The sequence below is a fragment of the Harpia harpyja genome, chromosome 4 (assembly GCF_026419915.1).
Source record: "Harpia harpyja isolate bHarHar1 chromosome 4, bHarHar1 primary haplotype, whole genome shotgun sequence".
In the NCBI taxonomy this organism is placed as follows: Eukaryota; Metazoa; Chordata; class Aves; order Accipitriformes; family Accipitridae; genus Harpia; species Harpia harpyja.
Window position 1 is genome coordinate 5,775,949 of NC_068943.1, and position 22,985 is coordinate 5,798,933.

General features: G+C 41.8%; 1 protein-coding gene across 1 annotated transcript in view; it reads right to left on the reverse strand.

Moving 5' to 3' along the window:
• RAP2A (RAP2A, member of RAS oncogene family) overlaps nt 1–20,283 on the reverse strand; it is a 32,225-nt gene extending 11,942 nt beyond the window's left edge. Inside the window, exon 1 of the mRNA XM_052785751.1 lies at nt 19,872–20,283. Within this exon, the coding sequence (XP_052641711.1) occupies nt 19,872–20,185 (314 nt within the window). The 5' untranslated portion in view covers nt 20,186–20,283. The remainder of the gene's footprint in view (nt 1–19,871) is intronic.
• Nucleotides 20,284–22,985: the final 2,702 nt, after the last annotated feature.

The window sequence follows — 22,985 nt, forward strand, 5'->3', positions numbered from 1 at the left end:
ATCAAGACTGAAAAGACTCTAAGTGATATATAACATCTACGTGCTTAGCAGCAAGTTTGCTGCGAGCATATCCAAACAATATTTCAATCCTTGAGTTCCTTCCCTATGCCAATCAAAATTCTCATCTTATACAATCGAGCATCAACATCGTCTTTTTGAAATCCTGAAGTGCTTGCCACATTTAGCAACTTAGGAACACTGGAATTTTCAAATAAGAATTTCCTATTCATTGGTATAGTTTAAAAAGCAGTAACCCCAAGTTTCCATTCTATATAGAATGCAAGTGTTTTACCTGACTTTTTCTGTCATGACTAATTCTCCTGTTTCTAAAAGCAACAGGAAAATCAGAATGTTCTACAAATCTGAGATTCTTGCAGGTGCATCCATTTCACTTATTTCCTGTCTCTATACTCAGTTTGCATTGAAAGAAGTCTACTTGTCAAGAAAACTATGAACAAATTATGAGGCACAGCATAGTTGCTTAAATACAAAGTTCTTGCTCAAAATTTCCAGACCCTAAAGCTGAGCATCTAATTTTTTGAAAATTGCTGCTACTAGCTGTAGGAATGGCTCAACATCTTGAAAATTAGTCCTCATTTAAGTATTTAAACTTTGCGTCCATAACTGAAAATTGTTCTTAATGACCGTATTAGTTTTCTGACCTTAAATATTTTTTAAGCCATATGCCATGCTAATATATTAATGTTTATTCCAATATAATGAGCATGACTGGATATGTCAAGTTTTTCAGTACCTACCAAATGTACAACATATGGAAGATACTAAAATTAAAGAGACTACCATCTACTTTTTATTTGTATTTTAAAGTCTTAAAAAAAGACAATTCTTTAAAATGACCATTTTTTTCAGACATAACTACTTATAATTAAACTTTATCCTTCGATACCTTGCAGAAAACACATTCAACATCAAGCGAGAGGAGTGCTGACACGCAATTTAAGAGATGAGCGTTCAGTTCCATCCCGTTACAGACTGACTGCGATTTCTAGCAACTCCCTTGAACTCTGTACCTCCATTCTCCATCTGAAGAAAACAGCAGCTGTCAGCTTTAACTTCTGAATGCTTATGGCATGTAAACACTTCTGAGGTCTTCCATCCTTAGCAATGGAGGCAATCTGAACATCTTGAAGGATGCATTAGCAGTTTTACTTGCTCTTCAAGAGAAAAACACCCTGCATCCCAGTTATTCTGAGCAGTAGGCTATGTAACACCATAAATCTTCAGGTTTTCTTTACAAGTATTGAGAACAGATACATTAGGGCAGACTCCGCACCAACATCAAGCTTGCCATCAGAGAGAATAAAGCTATTGGATTAGGTGTGCCTCGGACTGTTACCTCACTTCAACACCACTGGCTTGAGCAGAAACTGCAAGGGCTCACAATATCTTAAAATATATGCTGACACTGAGGGGTTTCTTCCTCCTCCTTGCTTCTCTGTACAAAACTTCTACAAGGTCAAAAAGCTTGCCTATTCTGATGATGTAGGATTGAATACATCCCTTTGCAAAGGCAATGAAAAATGCAGATACCCATTAAAAGCAATATAAGCCTCCTGTATATCATACAGCAAATCTACGGATTCTAATTGTTTCATACTTTTAATTTATTACATTGCTGTGTTCAAAGAACTTAACAGTGACCCTAACATGCATTACCATTTATCGATAAATACATGCTTTGTCACAAGAAATTTCTCTCAGGAGCATATCTCTTGACATGCAATCCTTTAGATGAATTACTGTAATATTTTTAAATATACTGCAAACTTACTGCATAAGGAAGCATTGACAAAGGTGGGGGAGAAGAAGGGAAGTGACCAAAGAGATTTGTACCAATTCAGATATATCAAAGTTTATGCCTGTAGCTGGGTTAAAGAAAAATCTCTGAGACCAAGATATTGTTAATATTCCATTCGTAAAAGCTGAAGCAGCATCCAGCCCTTCTATAAAACACAGAGTCTGCAAAGTAATTTATGAGGACAACGGTAGGTCTAGTTTCTTATAGATTCGTTCAATGCTGTATCTAAAGCTCTAAAGTTTTTCCTTCTGCCTACAACTCTTCCCCTCACCATTCTCCAGTCCATAATTAGGGCTGAGCACATGCCACAGTTTCTTCCACAACTAGAGCACTGACAGGGTGTCTTTCCCACAATGGAGATAGAACTTAGTCATTATTTAGATTTCTAATTTGTTCCAGATATCAAACCACAGACCCACTGGGGCAGGAAGGGACCTCGGGAGGTCTCCAGTCCAACTACCTGCTCAGAGCAAGGTCAGCTAGCAGATCTCAGCCAGCTTGCTCAGGGCCATGTACAGTTCAGTCTTGAAAACCTCCAAGGACAGACCTTCCACGACCTCTTTGGGAACTTGTCCTAGCATTTAATCTAGTTTAACTTTGCCACAGAATTCAAAACTTACTGGCAGGTGATGGAGGAAGATGAGACAAGCAGACAACTGAGTTGCATAAGGCTTGTTTCCATAGAAAATGGGCTGAGAAACAAATGCCAAAGCTATACAAATATTTATAGCTATTCGTTTATGTAGAGGAACTGATAATCATACTTACAGGATTCAAGATAGACATATATCCTAGAATTATGAAAGCAAAGTGAATTAACCAGATTTTACAGGATTAACTAAAGCTCAAGCATAAGTTAATGACAAGTTCAATCTCTTTATCCTCGTTTATTTAAACTATAGAAAGTGAAACTTCTTAATGGATACCCAAAGTAAAAACTTTGGCTAGCAAAAATAGTCAAATGCATATGCATTTTGAAAGGGCCAGAAGACTATAGTTCTGTAAGGTATTATTTCACTCTTTAAAGTGAACACACTCTTATATTCCTTTAACCAATTTATAATCACTGATAAAAATCCCACTGCAAAACTTATTTAAACTATTCTAATAGGATTTTCTCTAGCTCATTAAAATTACACTTTTACAGTCTTCAAGAATAGGCCTGACAATTAATTCAAAACCTTCTCAGTAGCATCACCTGCTTCCAAAGGATTAGAGTTCAGGAATGATTGTGTCGTGCCGTCCAGTCAGAACCACACAGAAAGCAACAGTTCCTCCTCCATGTCGAGGTAAGAACCTTCTTACTGCAAGAAGTCAGAGCTGCTGACTTTCAGCACTACCCAGATCTAGCCTCTGAAAATGTATGCAAGCCTGGATCACAAAATTCACCTCTGACAATTTGATTGCCACTATCTAGTCTGTAGAATCGAGCATTACATATGGACATGAACTGCATTGCCATAGTGGCTTTCATTTATTTACTTTCTAAATAATTTGACCTTTTGCAATGAACCTAGCTTCGGGTCACTAAAACTAAAGAAAAAGTAAAATAAAAATAACGGGATTAAGAGGCAAACCACCTGGCATAAATTTCTGCTCTCCCATCAATCCCTATGTAGGAGCTAAGGCAGATAGATACCAGAGTTTATATGATATTGCATAGCCTGAAGAGAATTTGTATGTCTAGTACGAAGCAGAGACTTCCTTGTTGCCCTAGTAACCAAAGAAGAATACAGCTTAATGTCCTTCAACCTAATAAAAATATCCTACAATGCATATAAGAAAACTTTGCAAAAAATGCTCTGTTGAGACAGATTTTCCTCACAACGGTACAATTAGGTTACAACTCTGGGTATTTTTCAGAAGATAGACTGTTTTACAGAAACTCTAAGCAAATGGCCACGCTGGTATAGTGAACCAATATAGGAGAAAATAGTACAAGTTCTATCATTTTATCTTTTACTTCAGAAGTAGTATTACGACTTCATATCCTTCTGACTGTAGTCAAGCCCTCTTTTACCAAAATAAAGTTTGTGACCAACAAAGAAAAAACAGATGTGAATCTGACAGCCTTGACTAGTTTCATTAGCAGATGCTCTGAAAGCCTCTTCACTCCTGCTGAGTTTCTACCAGAACATCTAACTTTCAACTTGGGAAAGAGAAACTTTCTGCTGTGACTTCAGAAAGTTACAGAATAATTTATCCAGTTACCATAAGCCTGGTTTAAATAATTGGAGTGTTTGAATGAACAGAGCACCAAGAAGGTTTTCTTCTCCACAGTTTTCAGAAGTGACCTTCACCTTTAACAACTCAACTCTGTAACTCTAGAAATTTGATTCAAAAAGAACACATCAGCCAGTTAAGTGAAACTGTTTCCATATCTAAAGATGAATATACAAATATAAGAGCTTCCAAAGTCAGGTGGGGTTTTTGTTTGTTTGTTTTGTTATTTGTTTGGGTTTTGGTTCATCTTCAAGTATAAAATACTGCCTCCCAGCATACTAACTCTATGCGGCAAATATAAAGTATGATTTACTGATAACCTCTCTTCTATGTTGAGCATAAACTTCAGAAATAACTCTCTTGGGAGCTTTTTTCATTCTTCCAACAATAAGACAGGTACCAATTAAAGAAAAACAACAACAGACTACTTCATTCTAAATCAGCATCCTGAATATATTAGAAGACTTGAAACTAAAGTTTATGCATTCTAGTATCCAGAACTTTCCTAGTAAGAACTTGTTTATAAAATGACATCAAATATAGGGTATCTAGTACATAAACCAGTAAAATCTAAACATTTTATTCTTCCTTACATGCACGTATATCTCAAATCTAATATTTGAGTTAACTATTAAAATGAAGGCAGCTAGAATGAGGAGCTCAGATATACTCATCCTTTCTGATGTTGAGCTATTTATATTTTAACTACTGTACAAATATTAATTTCTTTGGGTCTAGTCTAGGTTAAAAAAGATCCCTTTTCCCCCGAAGAGTTTTACTAACGTGTCTGACAGCCCTTTTATTGCCTATGAAGACACTTTGTGGCACTCGGTCACCTCGAAGACCATTTTATCTTGCACACATTAACCCTATCAGCTATGAGGCCGTGCCTGCACCAGCAAGGTTAGCCTGCGGATCTCCACCGCCCGCGCCGCGGCATCTCTGGGGCTTTAGGCACCTGGCTGCTTCGGCCGGTGCCGAAGCCGTGCCGGCAGCGGAGCGGGTGCACCGGGGTCAGAGCCCGAGGCTCCCGGCTGTCAGCATCCCCGGGGCACTGAGGCACCTCCGCGCCGGCGTTCTGCCGGTGGCTATACGTTGGCTGATGGCCTGTGTCACCCAAAGAGACAGTTACTCAGCTGAACCGACGGAAAGGATGGGCTCTGCTAGCTGACAGAAAAAAGCAACGCGTGCGTGCGTCTGCGAGAGAGGGAGGGAGAGAGAAAAAGAATGAAAACCTTCCCAACAAGAGGCTATGTCTCTTACGGACATCTTTTTTTCAGAGGGAGAAAAAACAAACAAGCCAGGCCAACCTAAATCATTTCTTTAAAATGTTGCAGATTCCAACATGGACACCAATTTTAATATTGCTTAAATTAGGTAGGAAGCAAACCATGTGGCTTTAGATTGGTTTAACCAAACTTGTGCAAAAAGTAACTTAGTGACAAAATTTTCATATTTGGACAAAGCCTATTTTAAACTATTTTAAATAGAAGATGACTGCAGAACCTGGCGAAATCCACATTTTGGTTTTTGTCCTGGCTCCTGACCCCACAGGCTAGAAGACTGAAAAACGCCTCTGCACATATATGCATATATTTGTGTATATACATACATTTTAGCTGTCTGTCTCTCTAAGTAAGCTTATTTTTAAAATGGCAACATTTAGGTAGGTAACACTTTGTGAAAGATGCTAAACTATAATCTACTTTGTTTCATTCTGAGAAACAAAATATTACCCCAATATTTAAATGTCTATTTGACACATTCTAGGGACAGAAAGGATGATAATTTGTATACTTAAGCCTCATTAGTGACAGTAATAATGGTAAGAAAATATTTGAGAAAGTTGGACTTCTTTTAAGAAAGAGCCTATACTTAAAGGTACCACACACCCTAGTGTCCATTACACCTTCTTCATTGAATCACTAATTGGTAACTAGAATTTCCTGAAAATAGTCCACTAATTATTTTTTTCCACATTAAGTTGTCCTATGCAGAAAGGCCATTTCAATTAATATGAAGGTGTGTGCAGCCCAGACTGTTCCCAGTCCTTTTAATCTAACCACATTTCTTGCTGACAGACAGAAAGTCTTTCAAAGGAAGGCGTTTTGATCATCTCTGGGAGAAGAATGTAGACTTCAATTACCAGTCCAATTATCCCAGCTAGGAAGGCAATACAATTGCTTAATTTTAGAGTAATAAGGGACTTTCAAGGTGTGCCTTCTCAGCTTTCATCCACAATTGAGCTTTCCATTGTTCCTCTCTGGCAGATGAAGCTACCATGGTGGCAGTCACTATTTCTGAATAAAAACCATCTGGAGGAAAATTCAACATATGCTAAGTTCAGTGACTTCACACCTTTAGGTGATTTGTTTTCTTTCTTGAATATGCTCATCTCAATTTAAAAAAGGATGCTTTTTGGTATATTTTAGCCAAATACAGTTTACAAAGGTCAGAACAAGATAAAGAAAAAAAGCAATATCCTGCAATAAACAGCAAATCATATTGAATGACCAAGTTCTTGAGAATCCATGGAAAGAATACAAGGTAAACTTTTTTTTTTCCAAAATCCTATATTAAGTCTACAAGGCAGCAATTCTTCCCCAGAGGTGAAAACCTTGTAACCACAGTTTTTTTTCCTCAGTGTGTCCGTATCAAGCCTAGAGATACACCAGTAAAACCTGCAATACATGGTCTGCACATCACCCTCCTTTCCCTTTTACTTATGTTCCAGAGCAACCTGGACATTTTAAGTTCAAGTATCCTGACCCTAGCTTTCCATATATTTTATTTTCCTTTTCAAAACACAGTTATATTGTAAACTTTGGTAAGTAAAAATTGAATTATGTGGATTTGTTTAATCAAAGAGTTATGAAAGTAGTAAGAGGAAGCAGTCAGGAGAAACCACCTTGCCATCATCAGATCAGACTACCACAATCCTTATCTTGAGCTTCTTGTGATATAATTCTTAGACATAATACAATATAATGGTATTTTGAACATGTCCGCTATAGCTTAGTAGTATGACCGAGGGTTCATATTGTCTGCAAGTGCCAGTCCCTTCCGGCCCTGCTTTTAGTTAAACATTCACATTATGTATCCTGTCTATAAATGTTACAGCTGCCCAGTAGTTGAACTCTTGGCAATTATAAACACAACCAACAGTGTAAATCAAAAAGATGAAAATAACAGTAGCTGCGGTCCATCAGGAGGCTGTCCAAGGACTGCATTTGCTCACTATGGTTCCTGAAAACCACCCTCACACAGATGCGGAGCAAGTCCAGCAATCCTCCCATTACGTGGTCAGCGCAGAATCTGAGGCACAGGGCTATTTCCACAATAACATCAGACCGTTAAGTAAAAACTGGTACTCAGGGTGGTAATAGGAACAGCATTCCTTGGCAACAGTTGCTGACAGACTCAACTGATCGGTAGCAAGCATCTGACTTTGGTTGCTATGAAATCTGGTTACAGGGAGCACTAGAAATAAGAGGGTTACAAGAGGTTTGACCAAAAACTGCTAGATGGTAAACAGACTCATTAGAAATTTGCATCAGCTACATAAGACAGTGATACTTCAGTAAGTAACAGAGGTTACACAATCCCAGATGGAACAATTATAATGTATATAGCACCAGACTAGAGGCAAGACCATTAGATATCCATTCACACAGTCCAGGCAAAATTATCATCTGATCCATAATGTCATCTTTAAAGGCAGCAGAAGATTCTTCAAACCTAATCCCATCAAAACATAACCACTCATTCACCACATCAACAGGCAGCCTAGCTTCTCCACAATTTGAATCAAATTTGGGAAAATTTGGCTTGAGTGGAATTCCAGAACGTGCCATCATGCCTAATTTTCTGGAACATCACCGAGGATCAAGGAGCAGAAGGCTATCAATTCTCTCACATGGCTGGCCTGTAACAACTGCTGGAGAAGCAGATGATAGGAAGATTGCCTGCGGAGCATCTGCAGCTTCTAATGTTAAGTGAGGCTGCAGACATCCAAACTAGGGGAAACACAGAAGAGATGCCTACGAAGACTAATTAATCAAGTTTCTTCACATTTGATATTTAACATTAAAACTCTATAGACTCTCGGCAGGCTATCTTGGTATCATCTGCTTCTCCAGTTTCTTCCTAGGAAAAACTCTTTCATCCCTTTGTATGAGGATAGCCACCTAAGCAGATTCTACTCCAAACATAATGCTAGAATCAGCAATATAATATAACCTGTGCATAGAACTCTCTTTTAAAGAAGGAAGACATCTGAAGTACAAGAATTGTCAAGCCCATGCTGTGGATGATATGATCATCAAGTCAGCGGTCTACTCAATATTCTGTACGAACAAGATCCAAACAAAGGCATTCAGAAATTCACTGCTCAAAACATAAGGAATGAAACTGATGTGAAAAAGCAGGAGGTAAAGAGAGGAAAACATTCGGATGGCAAATATTTCTGGACCTGAATGCAAAACTGAGGTAGGTAATATACTGGGAGTCCAGAAGAATTTAGGGACCCATGTCCAAGAGACTGCTCCACAAAATTTCTGCCTACCCGCTTAATTTCTTGACAGGTTGCATCCACCTAAAATTTTTGTCACAACAAGGTAGCTGTCTGAAGGCCTACAGCTGTGCAAGCTCAGCTGAGCCATATATTGGAACCACAACAGGGTCACACACCTAAGCTCTTTGGGATTTATAGATGAGGCATGCAAGCAACCAAGTCCCTTGAGAGGCCTAATTCACTAAACATTCTTCTGTGAGTCTAGTAACACGCCAATAGTACGATACTCAACAAGACCCACAGCAGATACCACTTCCACAGAAAGGCACGGGAATAAAAGCAAGTAGTGGCAATGCTGTTTCTCACGTTTAATGTAGCAGTACAGCAACTACAAAACTGGTCAAGGAGGTGAAAGACCTGCACCATACGCTTTCTTTAGTCATATGAGTTTCACATCTGCTTTCCCCAGAAGAGTGCTCTAACCACTAAGCTACAAATGAGGTTGAGAAAATACTCTTCAATCTTCCTGTTGAAGATGTGCCACTATGAAGGCAAGTACAAATACACGAAGGCCAATTCACAAATCCCAAGGGAACAGTAACAACAGAAAAAGATCAGGTGTACAAGCTGAAGAAAGATACTAGGGACTGAAACCCAGGGATTTCTCAGGACTGCTTATTCACTTTAGATTAAGAAGTCACTGCAAAAATGCAAAATCAATATCCCATACAGTGAATGGTCACCAGAAGACTCCCCTGGTCCAGGTGACCACCATATTTCAGGAAAGGTCAGCTGTTGCTCCATGATGACATAGTGGCTTCCATTTTTCTCCCATGCTTTTAGAATTTATGTGTTTTGATCAGTGAGAGGCCCTGCCTCTCAAGAGAAGAAATTCTACATACATAAGGAGATAGTTCAAGTGGTTTGCTACAACAGGACTACACACCTCAGAGGAAAGCAGATTCCTAAAGAACTGACACAGAAAAGAAATGCTAAGCTATTTTGCAAGACTGATTTCTCACTTCTTTCTCAATGAAATGCAAGAAAAGAGAAGGCTGACATGGGGGGGAGGGGGGGGGCACAAGAAGCATCTCCTCCAGTGCATTGCATGTTCAGAAGATCAATGCCAGGATTCCCTGCTTTGGACAGCACCCTGCACACTTGGTACAAAACCAAAACCAACCTCTCCTACCCCCAAAACTCCCACTATATACCAAGGAGGTTATCTGTTAAAGAACCCAAGCAGATCAAACAGATGTAACTGGCACTACACTGACACCCCCCCCACTCCCCTCCCCAAACCTAACATCACACCCAAACGGACGAAAGCAATGGGAGAATTCATTCCAAATTACCGCTTGGATTTTGATTGTGGACCGCAGCATTAACCCAGCAGAAGGTGACTCATGCTTCTCTCTTCCAGGCATTGTAGGGAGTAACCTGCATGTCAGCTACCAAGAATCTAACTGCTTCTGAGGCTAGCAGAGCAGACGTCTTCTTTAAGCAGCGAGATGGAGAGGCTGGATTTCATCGGAGACTGAGAAGCACTCAGACCAGTTAGATTTTTTTAAATTTTTTTTTGGGGGGGTGAGGGTGGTGGGGGTGGTAGTGGAATGTATGAAAGGCATCTGATAAAATGCTCCAGAAGAAATAGTTCAAGGTGATCATCTTCTGCCCTCCAAATTATTTTCAAAAAGAAATTGAATTCCTAAAGTTAAAAAAAAAAAAACACCCTAAAACACAAAAATGCAAACCACCACTGTTTAACTGGTTTTCAGTAGAATTATTACAGCAGAAGAGGGGCAAATTTTGATATGTGGAGATAGAAGATTACTACTAGGAAAACCCTTTACAACATCAAGTCCTTTTGGCAGTAGAAAGTAATCCACAGACTGAAAACATACCTTCTTAAAAACAATGTACAAATAGCAGTATACAAATAAGGACTGCTGTCACATAGTTCAAAAAAATACACAAGTCCAGGTTTCTGCATCATGGCCAAGTGCAATTAAATACAGACGTGGGTGGAAAAAAAACGCCAAACAGATTTTTTCCCCACTCATTTATAATTTTGGGGGAAAATGGTACAAATCCCAAACATTTCATATTCACTGTTCTGTTCTGACAAAAACAATGAGCTTCTAAAATTTAAAAATGAAATTGAAAACATGGTAAGGAAATTTCAAAAGAAAAGCAATTCTTGAGGAAAGGCTTCATTTATGCATTTCTAGATAGGTCTTATGAAGTTCATGGCTTTTTCAAAAGAAAAAAGCATTCCAATTATTTGCACATTTATAAAACGTTTCAAGATTTTGCACAGCAGTTAAAAAGATGTTATAGCAATGTGGAAAACTGCAACCAGATCTAATCAGATAAAGTAGGTTGATCAGTCCTGGCTTATCCTCTATACTGTGAAATATATTAGGAGTAAGAGGCCAAAGAGTACATTCTCCTACCAAAACTCGTTCATCACATCAAGCGCACCTTTAGCCCAGAGGCCATCTATGTGGCTATTTCTTGAAAGCATCTTTTTTTGCAGTTAATCAGAAATCCAGGACCAAACCTCTTCTTCACAACATTCAGACCACTTAAGTTCAGTGTCCTTATCCAATTCATTTCCAGTTCAAATTAAATTGTAGTTGAGTAGATACTCACATGGGAATCTCAAACAATATTAATCTTTTAGTTAAGGTGGCTACTTGTTAACCAGAACCAAACCATTCTATAAAGAGTTGTATTTTATTTTACCCCAGACCACTACCCTAAGCTATTACATTCTAAAACTTTAAAATGCTTTAATGTCTGCCTCATTACCCTGACTTTTTGCAGAAGATAACAACGTTTTAAAAGCTGTTAAAGCTCTATGTACATGACACACGCAATGTGTCAAAACAAGCTAATCAACTCTAAAAAACGCTTACTCCTTTTTTTTGTCCTTCACCTGATCTTTCACCTAGTCTAGGCCTAATCAAGACAAGAATTAAAACAGTCACCATTGCATTTTTAAAGAGTACAGCACCAACTAATTGAGCTAGCCCCATGACATCAATGTTGAGAAAGGATAACGTGCTCATACCACACCTTTAATTCTCTTGTCTAGACTAGGATTTAAGGCAACACAGCTGCTAAAATGCAATCCATTCACAAAGAAAGTGTTCGAGTTGCACTCATCATTGTAAACTGTACCTAGACTATACTGTTTGCCTTAGTACAGCAAAAATTGAATACTAGTCCTATATTGGAAACCTCTGGGAAAAAAAACTCAAAAAAACAGACCAGCAGGAAGCTAATGAATAAGAGAACATGAAGAAGCAGATAGCTATAGTTCTTGTTACCTTAACAATCACGTAAATCTTTGTACAAGTCACTACGTGCCAGGACAATTTAGCACTGCAGTCCCAATTGCTTCCCTATTCTCTCTCAAAACGTTATCATCACATACCACCTACACAATTTACAAGGAAGAAAAAAAGGAAGGAAAAAAAAAAAAAAAAAGATGTTTGAGCAACACTTGCAATATTTCAGAAATTAAATAACCAGTAACCCCAGGTTTGTTCTTAGGTGCAAAAAAATAAAAATCTGACACTGAATTATTAAGGGGAAAACTAGAAAAGGAATAGATTTAATGATTTTTGGGAGAGCCACCTACTCAAGACATTTCAAATTTTCATCTAAAAACTTTCAATCGCCAAAGAATGTCTATTTTAGAAATTCCAGTCCAAAGAGTATGACTGCTAGTATAAGAGTTTTAACTAAACATACTGTTACCCAGAATGTTTTACATATGACCAGACAACAAAATTTGTTTCTATCCACATACCGTCCAACTGAAGAGTAGAGAATCGTGGTTATTTTGAAAGAAAAGATTAAAGCTACTGCCAACTGTGTTGGCTATAAAAAACAGTATTTAAAGAGTTATTGTTCTCTAGGCAAAACAAATTCAAAGCAAAACAGAAATTCTAATGAGCAATGACTTTTTTTTTGATAAAATTTTCCAAATATTCATTGCAAAAATCTGTGTCAAAACAGCTTAATGAAGAGCAAGATAGAAAACATTCAACCCCAAGCATTAATGCTATATTATTGTACTAAACTATGAAAGCCATTAAAGTCACTGTTATATTTGGTCTTTAACACGTTAAATAGCATTTTTACAACACAGACACGATCAAACAACACTGCACAACTGAAAACAAATTTAAGAAGTCTTGCCATATACCATTCTACTATTTGACAATTGTAGCTATCCATATTTATTCACACACCTCTACAACAACATGAGCTACATCAGCAATTAAGACCCAAAAAGAGAATATGATGTTAAGTGATACGGGCATCGTAAAGAAGATATGCTATACTCTAAACTAGCACAATCTAAACTAAACATGCATACAAAAGGAGCTTGCCTACCTGTCTTTTTCAATAAAAGTCCAAAGAATACCTAAAAAGCAGGAGGGGATAAAAAGATTTATTTTCAGTGCCCACATATGGAAACTATCATGTCACTTAACCTTACAAAGAAATATAAATAAATCTTGGAAAGGAATACCTATACAATTAGCTGGGGAGGGGCAGGGAAGCAGCCAAAAAAACACATTAGAAGAGTCTGGTTATAGGCATTGCCTCAAATTTTCATGGTTTCCACAGAAAGTAACTCAAAGTAGCATGAATATTTCACATTTTCAAGGGAGGGGGTAGGGGGTGGGGTGGGGGCAGGGCAGGGAGAGTCAAGAGAACTCTGGAAGCATAGAATTTAATTCAAAAGCTTCTACAGGAAAACATTAAAGGTAATATGTTCTGAAGATGCATCAGCACCTCAAAATATCCAAGTTTAAGCCAAGCAACTTTAAAATAATGTTCTATAGCTTAAAATTGCACACTGTCAGAGACATTTTTCAGAGGATTGTCTATGTATGAATTCCCCAGTTAAATCAAGAAACCTATAATTTTGTCTGACAGAATTAGTTCATTAATTTCAAATTAAAACAAAGGTAGATTCACACACACACACTCACACGCAAAAGATCTAAACTCTATAGAGCCAGAAAGAAGTGTTGTAAAGTTATTTTAAAAGCATAAGAGCACAAAGAGAAACTAAAAATTTGAGTTTAAAACCAAATAAATTTTACAGTAATGTTCTGTATCCTGCGAACTTGTACTCCTTCTATTACAGACACTTTCTAGGGGACAGTCTATGTATCAGTTCCCCAATAGGAGACAACAGCCAGCCATACAGCTGAAGGTTCTGATGTTATATACAGGGTCAACTTGATACGACTGACTACTTGTGTTTACCACTTCTTTATATCTGTACAGACGCTTAAAATACTTGCATTTTCTTCTTGTAAATCGATAAGGTTCTCACCTGAGAAACAGCTATCCATAGGTGCCCCTTAAAAAAAAAAAAAAAAAAGAAAAGAAAAGAAAGAGGGGAAAAAAAAAAAGAGAGGGCAGTATAGCTCTTTTATTGTACTTAAATATTTTAACACAATAGCCAATATCTGCACTGTGTCATGATTCCATCCAAGTTCCTACATTTTCTCAGAAATATGTACAAGTGTTCGATGGGATTTAAAATCTATTAATCTGTTCTTGCAATAAAGTGCTAAATTTCATCTGATGGGTGCACAAGAGTGGCTGACAGCTTGGCCAGGCATCCTATAGAGAATGCTTGTTACCTGCCCTGCCTTTTTCACGTACAGATGAGTACTCTAATCAATCTACTACATTGAAATTATTGCAAGAAAAAGAACTCTTGCTAAAAAAGACTTCAGGATTTCAGTCTGTTCTTATTTCTACCATCTCTACACAGCTAGCATCTATGAAAGTCCCTAGATTTGTCAAGCTTTTGCATACAGTACTTCAGAAAGAATAGGATTTTCCAAATTTCACTTCTACTGAACACTTAGGTATTTCTTCCTGGAAGGTTGGAGCCATGTTTGTGGTTGAATGCGTCATAGCAGTGTTCATGAAGAATTCTCTAACTAGTTCTCCAAATTAGAAGAATATTTTCTTAAAACAAAGATGAGAAATACATAGAATTTCAGAAAACTGGTAAATTCAACCTTGCTTAATGAGGACTTACGGTCTTTGAATAAAAACCATACTTAATTTTCATAGTACTTGGAAAGCAACATTTTCAAACTAGACATTTGAGCAATTTGTGATTTCAAGTATAGTTTTTCAGACTTAATCACCATTAAGTCACTAAATACATCAATTATCATTGACTCAAGATGCTGATTTCACACTTAATAAATGTCAATAATTACATCTCTTGTATGTTTTAAATTACCACACAGAATCCCTAGACTGGGAGGCAGACTTTCATCCTGATGATAAACACCACCACAAAGAACATTCTCAACTCGGAGACATGTTTCTGTGATATTTCATAGCAATATACCTACATCATTTAGTCTGCACTTTCAGACAATCTAAATTAATAAATTTTCTGGTCTTTGCTTTCTAGAGAAAAAGCAATAGATTAATGAAAAGGGTTTTTTTCACTACTTGAATAGAGCACTTCTCAACAATACTATTTTAAGCAGAATCCGTTAGTGTCCAAAACATGAACACAACAGTCCTGTCTTTAAAGCACTGGTCAGACATCTAGAGATAGCACAAGTGAAGAACTCTGAATTAACTTGAGTTCTTTTTTATTTCTGTGCTTTAGTTTTCTGCTTGAATAGAGATAATAATACTTCTCTATTTCATGGGGTTCTGCTAAAAGTATATATATTAAAGCCTGTAGGACAGAATGAGAAATTACATTATTGAAGGCTACATAAGCACCCAGAATATACACCCAATGAAGTTTAAACATACCTTCATGGGAGAAAAACACTGACAAAGTCATATCCAAAATTAAAATTCAGTATATGGTAAGTATCAGCAGATTCTCTTCAGAGAGCTTTCTAATCACACAAAAGACAAACACAGAAGTGTTCGAAGTTACCTAACTCCTTTTTCCACAAAAAAAAAACAAACAAAAAACCAAACGGAATTACACTGCTTAATCTGCATACTCACTACTTATTTCTAAACCTTGATATCTAACTGGGGTGCACCATTTCCAATCTGTTTCATTTGACAGCTTCTGCTCTTCCTTCACTGCAGACCTTTGCTGGCATCAGGGCCCACTCATCCAGTTTAGCCTTGCTCTCACAAATACAAGGTTTCTCCAGAAAACAGCTCATTCTGAAACTACAGTGAGTTCTGTCTGCAGCATAAACAACAGGCAGTTCTTTGCTGCCAAGCTTGCGAATCCATTTTGGAGGGAAAGAAGGGCCTAGATTTGCAGCACCTACAAACGCACAGATAACATATTTTGCATAATATCTCACCAGGAGGCAGTAAAGCAGCAGTTGATTCTCTTTATCCTTCTTGTATACAGAAAGTAAGAAGTACTCTTCAAAGCTACCACATAAAAAAATATTATACTTATGTACACTCCATCTTCCCAACAGTACAAACTCTCAGCATTTGCAGGAATCAGAAGAAACAAGGCTTAATGGACTTATTTGGCACAAGTGGGATCCAGAAACTGGTACTAGGTGCCTGAAACGCTAAGATCATGAGGTTGGAACAATGCATTCCAGACAAGCAGTCAACTGTAGAGTGAAGAGGAGCTCCCAAACTGTTCGCTTAGCTATCAGTATCAGTGATAACAGCTTCAAACAAGCATGGAGGCACTCTCAAGTTCCTAAACCCAGAGACCGACCCTATACCTTTGGCCTCATTCTGCACAACCCACCACCCTACATTAGGACACAACCTACCACCCCACATTAGGACACAACCCCTCCGTCCTCCTACCTTCTGATTACACTCCTTTATCCAGAAAAACAAGGCATCCACAGCCTCACTCACCTCGGCCACATCCCCTTTCCTCAGTTTTCTGCCCACCACGTACTGATGCTAAAGCACGAGTTCCAGATAAGCAGGGCTAGTTGCAGGCACTGCAAGAACAACTGATGGCAGAAACGACTGCTTTGTACAACACAAGCTATAGCCAAGCCACTCCTTGGGTAAAATCTATTGTCAGATACAGCATCTGGAGGAGGAAGAATGGCAGCTGTGATTTCGTACCACCGTGATTCTTCATCCAACGCTGGCAGCGTTCTGTGCAGTGGGAAACTCTGGCCCGAAATACAGCAAGGACTTCTGAAACCTCTTCCTTCTCTTCATCCTGTGTCTAGGTAGAGCTGCTGGGGGTACACCCATCCACTCAGAACTGACAGGGCTCCCTTACTGAAGGTAAAGCACCTCGACTCATTCTTAGAAAGATCTAGACAAAAATGTTTTATTTACTTTGAAAAGAAGAATATGGTTTACATTTAAACTATTTCCCAGGAAAGAACTTTAATTACCCATTTAAAAGCTATGGAGGCATCCTCCCCTCTTGATAAAACTGTGCACCATGACTGAAAGGGATGCAAGGCTCCCACACTACACAAGGAAGCTTGACTTTATAGTTTTGCCATTAGAAGACTTCTCTGCAAACTGGGAGACCTGGATTTCAGTCCTGTTTTTAAGTCTATTTATGCATTTTTTAATATTAAATAGCCATTTAATGAGAACAGAAACTATACTGGCAAGAGTGATCTCAACCTCTTCTAACCACTAAGCTTCAGAGTTAAGTAAAGGTCCACTTGTTTCCTCTCTTTCATTCATGAACATGTCATTCATTCCTATAAAGTAATTCACCTTCATCAGGTGGAGTGAAGGACTCCCTTAGCTTAATATGGCCTGGTATGTGGTGGTTAGACCAGGGAAGCAGAAGATCCAAGCATGCATCTCTTAATCTGAAGAGGGAATTTCACCTGGCTTTTCTACTTCTTGGGAGAGTAATCAAAATTACTCTCTAATTATGCAATAACACAGGGATTACTTCATCCCAAAAAAAAAAAAAAAAAAAAAGCAAGGACAACATGTAAAATGCAGAGATACCTACCAGTTACAGACCTGGCCAATTGGTTTTCAAGTACAATGAAAGTTCAGAGATTTTTAGATCAAGGTTTTGTATCAATATAAGCATATAGTTGTCATTTTCAGGTATCTCATCCAAAATCCCTAAGCAAACAGGACTATGATTATTTGTCTCTCAACAGAGATTAAATGCATTTGTGCAGCTGTAAATCATAATTTAGAAGTCCTTGTACAGATACATATTATATCCGTAAATATGCATTCTTCCAGTTTAACTGGTAAAAAAGGATGCAAGCTTAAGTCAAGAACACAGTAGGTCTTACACTGCCTGCAAACTTAAGTTCCAAAACATAACAACAACAAAACCCACAGATATAAGATGAGGTAAATTGACAAGGAAAGATCTGGTACACTTGCTGAAACTACACCTTTTTAATACTACAAGTCAAGAGCATATCCCTTTCAACTACAACTCAAAATTTTCAGGACTTGCTAAAATTTTCAGGATTCCAGCTGCTTTTAGATTACTTTGCATAAGTGAAATTCAGGATTAAAACACTGCTTATATGTCTTTCACAAAGCACCTAACCAAAAGCCAAAGCTTGAAGTCTTGCAGTAAAAGAGAGGGCAGAAGAAAAATACCAGCAGCATTTAGAGCCGCTCTCAGCAGTGCTGAGTCAATGTAACTATGGAAGTACAAGTTGCTTTCTATTCTGCTTCACCTATCTACAGCTTGTCAGCTGGGGTCTGAATGCAGATGCTCCATTGCGGGGTATAATGCAAGCTGCAAAAGCCACAGCTAGGCATTCAGAGACTAAATGAATTTATATCACCGATTAAATACAGGAAAACCAAAAGCATTTATTAATAATAAAGCCTACCCTAACTACTTCAAGAAGAAACATTCTTCTGTAAGGTACGTGTGAACGATAAGGATCGTGAGGATACGGAAAATGCATTTTCCGTAATAAATTCACAGTAACTTCATTACATTGGTCTTTAGAAACCTCCAGTGACAAAGTTAGGACACACATTAAGAAACACCTACTATGAGAAAGTTGCAAGTCTCTAAAAACATCAGCGCTTTGTCTCCTCCCCCCCCTTTCCCCTACTCACCCTCCTCCCCAATTTCTCAAAATACATCTTGCCCAGGCCTTGGTCTGGAATGGTATTTTCTGTGAACAGACCATACCCAACCATATGATTAGCCATTATCACCTTTTGTGCTCCACTCTACATTAAGATGCAAATCCAACAGCTGTGGTCCAACTAAGTTATTTACAAGGGCTTCCCTTTCAGATGTCCAAGCCAAAGCTACAACCAGTTCTGCGACATAATTACAACCTCTCTCCACGGGCAATAACAGATTTCTGCCTGCAATGATCTGGCCAGCGGCATTTTCTCATCCACACTGTGGTTCAAACGGTTGCTATGATTTCAAATGGTGCATCTACCCTTATTTTAGCGTGACTGGCTGCATTTCAGCTGCTGACATCCAACTGATTGACGCATATCTAAACAACACAGTGGTTATAAAAACATACTGGCAGTATGCACCGGTGTTTCACCACGGTGGATTCACTCGCGGCGGAGCGGCTGGCAACGCGACCGTGGGAAATTTAAGAGAAACACCAAGCATACACAAGGCCTAACGCTCACAGCCGTCACCCCTTCGCCAAGGAAGAGGCTTGCGCTCTCCACTTTTAAGAGGAGTGGGAAGTTCACGGAAATACCTATGCAGGTATCCGAAAAGGCAGATCTCTGCCTGCCTTTGAAGACATGCGTGCTGCAGGTAAACACCCTTGCGAATCGGCCACGGCGCGTCCACTAAGAAAGTACACTCGAGGACTGACCCCACGCAGTAATTCGGGGAACTGCTTTTCCGCGCCGCCCCCCCCCCGTTAGAGCCGTGGCACAGACTGCCGCCTGCCCGCCGTATTTCACGCAGGAGCACCCCAAACCGGGAAACGCGGGGGGGTGGTTTTCGAGCAGCGGCAACCGCTGGATCCCCCCTGCCCCCCCGCTCCGCCACCCGCCCGCAGGGAGCCCGGGGCTGCGGGCGAGGCACCGGCGGGGGCTGGGGACGCTACCGGGGGTGTCCTGCCGCCCAGGGACGCTACCGGGGAAGGAGGGAGGGAGGCGGGTGAGGGAAAAGAAGCCGCGGGGCAGCACCTGAGCGGGCAGCGGGGCAGGGCGTGGGCAGCCCCCCGGGCCGGAGATCCGGGCACTGCGGGTCGGCCCGGCGCGGGGAGGAGGGGACGGGGGGGGGGGGGACGGACAGGGACACGGACACGGGCACGACGGGCGGCCCGCAGGCCCCGGCGGGCCGGGCCGCAGGTGGGCGTCGGGCGCGGCCGTCGGAGGAGCGGCCGCCGGGCAAGTCACCTCTTGACGCGGATGATCTGGTCGCGCATGGGTCGGATGTCCTGGAAGCTCTGCTGGTTGACCAGGCTGTAGACGAGGATGAAGCCCTGCCCGTTCTTGATGTAGAGGTCCCGCATGGAGGCGAACTGCTCGGTGCCCGCCGTGTCCAGGATCTCCAGGACGGAGGGGGAGGCGTCCACCTCGATCTCCTTGCGGTAGAAGTCCTCGATGGTGGGGTCGTACTTCTCGATGAAGGTGCCGGTCACGAACTGCACCGTGAGCGCCGACTTCCCCACCCCGCCCGAGCCCAGCACCACCACCTTGTACTCGCGCATCCTCCCGCCAGCGCGGACCGCCCGCTCCACCCGCACCTGCTCGACGGCCCCTCCTCACCCCCCCGCCATGGGCCGGGCCTCCCCTCCCCGCCCTGCCCTGCCCGTCGCCGCCGCCGCCGCCGCCGCCGCTCCGCTCCGCTCCCGCCCGGCGGATGCTGCCGGCGGCGGGGCCGCGCTGACGGGCTGCGGCGCGGACGAGGTGGGGCGCCGCCGGCCCCGCCCCCTCCTTCCCCCTGTCGCCACGGCAACAGCCAACCGGCCGGCGCGCGCGGAGGGGCGGGGGGGCGGGGGGGGGGGGCAGCGCTGAGGAGGAAGAAAGAGCGCGGGGAGGAGGGCGGGCGGCGCCTCGTCACGTGGCGCCTCCCCCCCACCCCCCCCGCCTCCTCCGCCGCCGCCGGAGGGTGCCCGGCCAACCGGCGGGCGCGGCGGCCCCCACGTGACGCCGACGGCAGCCGGCCACTCGGCGGGTCAGCCTCCCGGCGCTGTCACCGTGGAAACAGCGGCCCGCCCCCCCACCCCCGACTCCGCTCTTCTTCGGGCCAGCGCCGCCACACGCGCTTCCGGGAGGGCCAACCGGCGGCCGCGCAGCGGTCACGCGGCGGGCGCGGTGAGCCAATGGGAGGGCGGGATGGGGGGGTTGGGCGGGCGCTCGGCGGCCGGAAGTGCCTGTCAGGGGGCCCGTGGCGGCGGCGGGGCTTGGCGGCGGGGCGGGCGGCGACGCGCTCGCCCGGGGCCCCGGGAGCGGCCTGTAGCCCGAGGGGGAGCTGGCGTCGCACCGGGGGGTGGAGGGCTGTTGGGTGAGGCAGCGGCAGCAGCGGCGGCCCCTGCGCTGCCTCCCCTCCCGCATCCCGGTAGGTGGGCGGGAGGGGGGAGAGGCCTTTCCGAGCCGCCCGAGGGGAAAATCCCGTGTAGGCTCTCCGGTTCCGCTTCCCGGTGTTGCTGGGGGAGGGGGCTCTGGCGTGGTAAGTTCTTGCTGTTTTAAACCTGGCAGTTGTCCGGAGGCTGAAGGTGTCTGCGGTGGGCCCGAGGCCACCGTGTTAATCCCACTCGTGTATACAAAAGTAAATGGGATGCATAAAGCCTAGCGCACCGATCCTGTGAGCGCTCCCTTTGAATGCACTGTGATCGCCACGCTGGCCTGTGCTGGCAAGGGATGCCGTTAGGTGTTTGTTGCTAATGAGCGCCTACCTCCTCATCCCCTTCTGATAGCGACAGAGGGCCGGGAAAGCTGGTGGTACAGTTTGCAAAAAATACTCCCATCTAAACAGCAACAAAAATGAAGATGATTGATGAGATGACATCAACAGTTTCTCATGGGAACCAGTATCACTCTGGAAAGATGCTCACATTTGTATGCTTGTCTTGCGACTATGAGACAGACTCCTTAACCCTTCATTTTTTTTCTCAAACGTCAGTGGTTGGAATGATTTGATACAGGGAGAGAACACTTTATTTCCTTTAGAGGCTCAAGGTTCAGCCAGAGCCGTTAGTCTGCTGTTCGCATACTTTCCGAAAGCTGTCAGAAAAGGAGCTCGCTCCTGGGGTTGCATTTCTTATTGTGCTGTTCTTTCCTTTGCTTTCTCACGTCTTCATCTTAAGTAAGGCCTAAGGTGTCAGCCTGCTTTCCGGGCAAGTCCAGTTTTGCTTCCTTGTTGACTTGTTTTCATGTTTCCAAACCTAGCTGGGAATTTTTGAGTGGCAGATGTGTTTCTGGCATTTTGGAGCACATTTGCACTCCTCTGTCTGAGTCTTTTGGTTAAATGCTTGCCGTGTGCAGTGTTTTAAGCTTTCTGGTGTTTTGCTTGGGCCTTCTCTTTGGCTTTTTCTCTCTGTGTTTTTGGGTTTGGTTTTCTTTGAACCGCAAAGCTTCAAAACAAATTTATCTTAGTAGGATGCCCATAGCCGCTTCTGTCTAGAAGACAGAAGATTATTCGCTGGCTTCTTGCAATGCCCATGTAGTCAAAAAAACACCAAAGCAAACCCCAAACCCCACGCATCTGTGTGATGTAAATATATTCAATACCAAAGAGATACACAGAATTTTTTACAGACTGTCAGAATCCATTTGTAAATGTTGCAGAGTCTGGTCAGTCTAGTCAGAACTGAGTAATAATTTCAATGAATAATCTCATTTCTGTTGGTGACTTGAGACCTTCAAGTAATAGAACTGAGCCTACAAGAACATGTAATAGCACAAAATGCACGATACTACATGTATAGATTAGTATTTATAGTATAAATCCAGGAACCCTCCAGCAGAATGGGAAAATACCTGGGTTTATTAGTCAACGATGAAAGGAAGCTGCCAATTTAACGCAGTTGTGAAAAAACAAATGTGACTGTGGTGTGCAGGCAGTCAAACTTCTGGGTGACTAGTGAGACATTACTGTGTCCAGTTCTGATAAACCATGGCCAGGAAAGACAAACTTGTACAGAAATACACCCGGGAGGGTTACTGGAAAAGAACAAAGCTTATCTACAAGAGTACGCTAGGAATATTTGTCTGATTAACCCAGGAAAAGCAAATGCAGAGGAGGGTTATGAGTAACCAAGAAGGCAGGGTAGAGTCAAGCTCAAGCGAGTAGGCATTTAAGCTAATGAACAATATTGGTAGAAGAGCATGTATCTAAACTGATTATACTCTAGATAGAAAACTAAGAGCTAGCTCAGAGGACTGAGGGTTTCACCTTCTGTTAAGAACAGTGAGAGGCGAAGATGTCTAACAGGCTTTAAAATGTATTGCGCTTCAGAACAGGAAGATGATATGCGATCATACAAAATAGATTTAAGTGATCTGTGT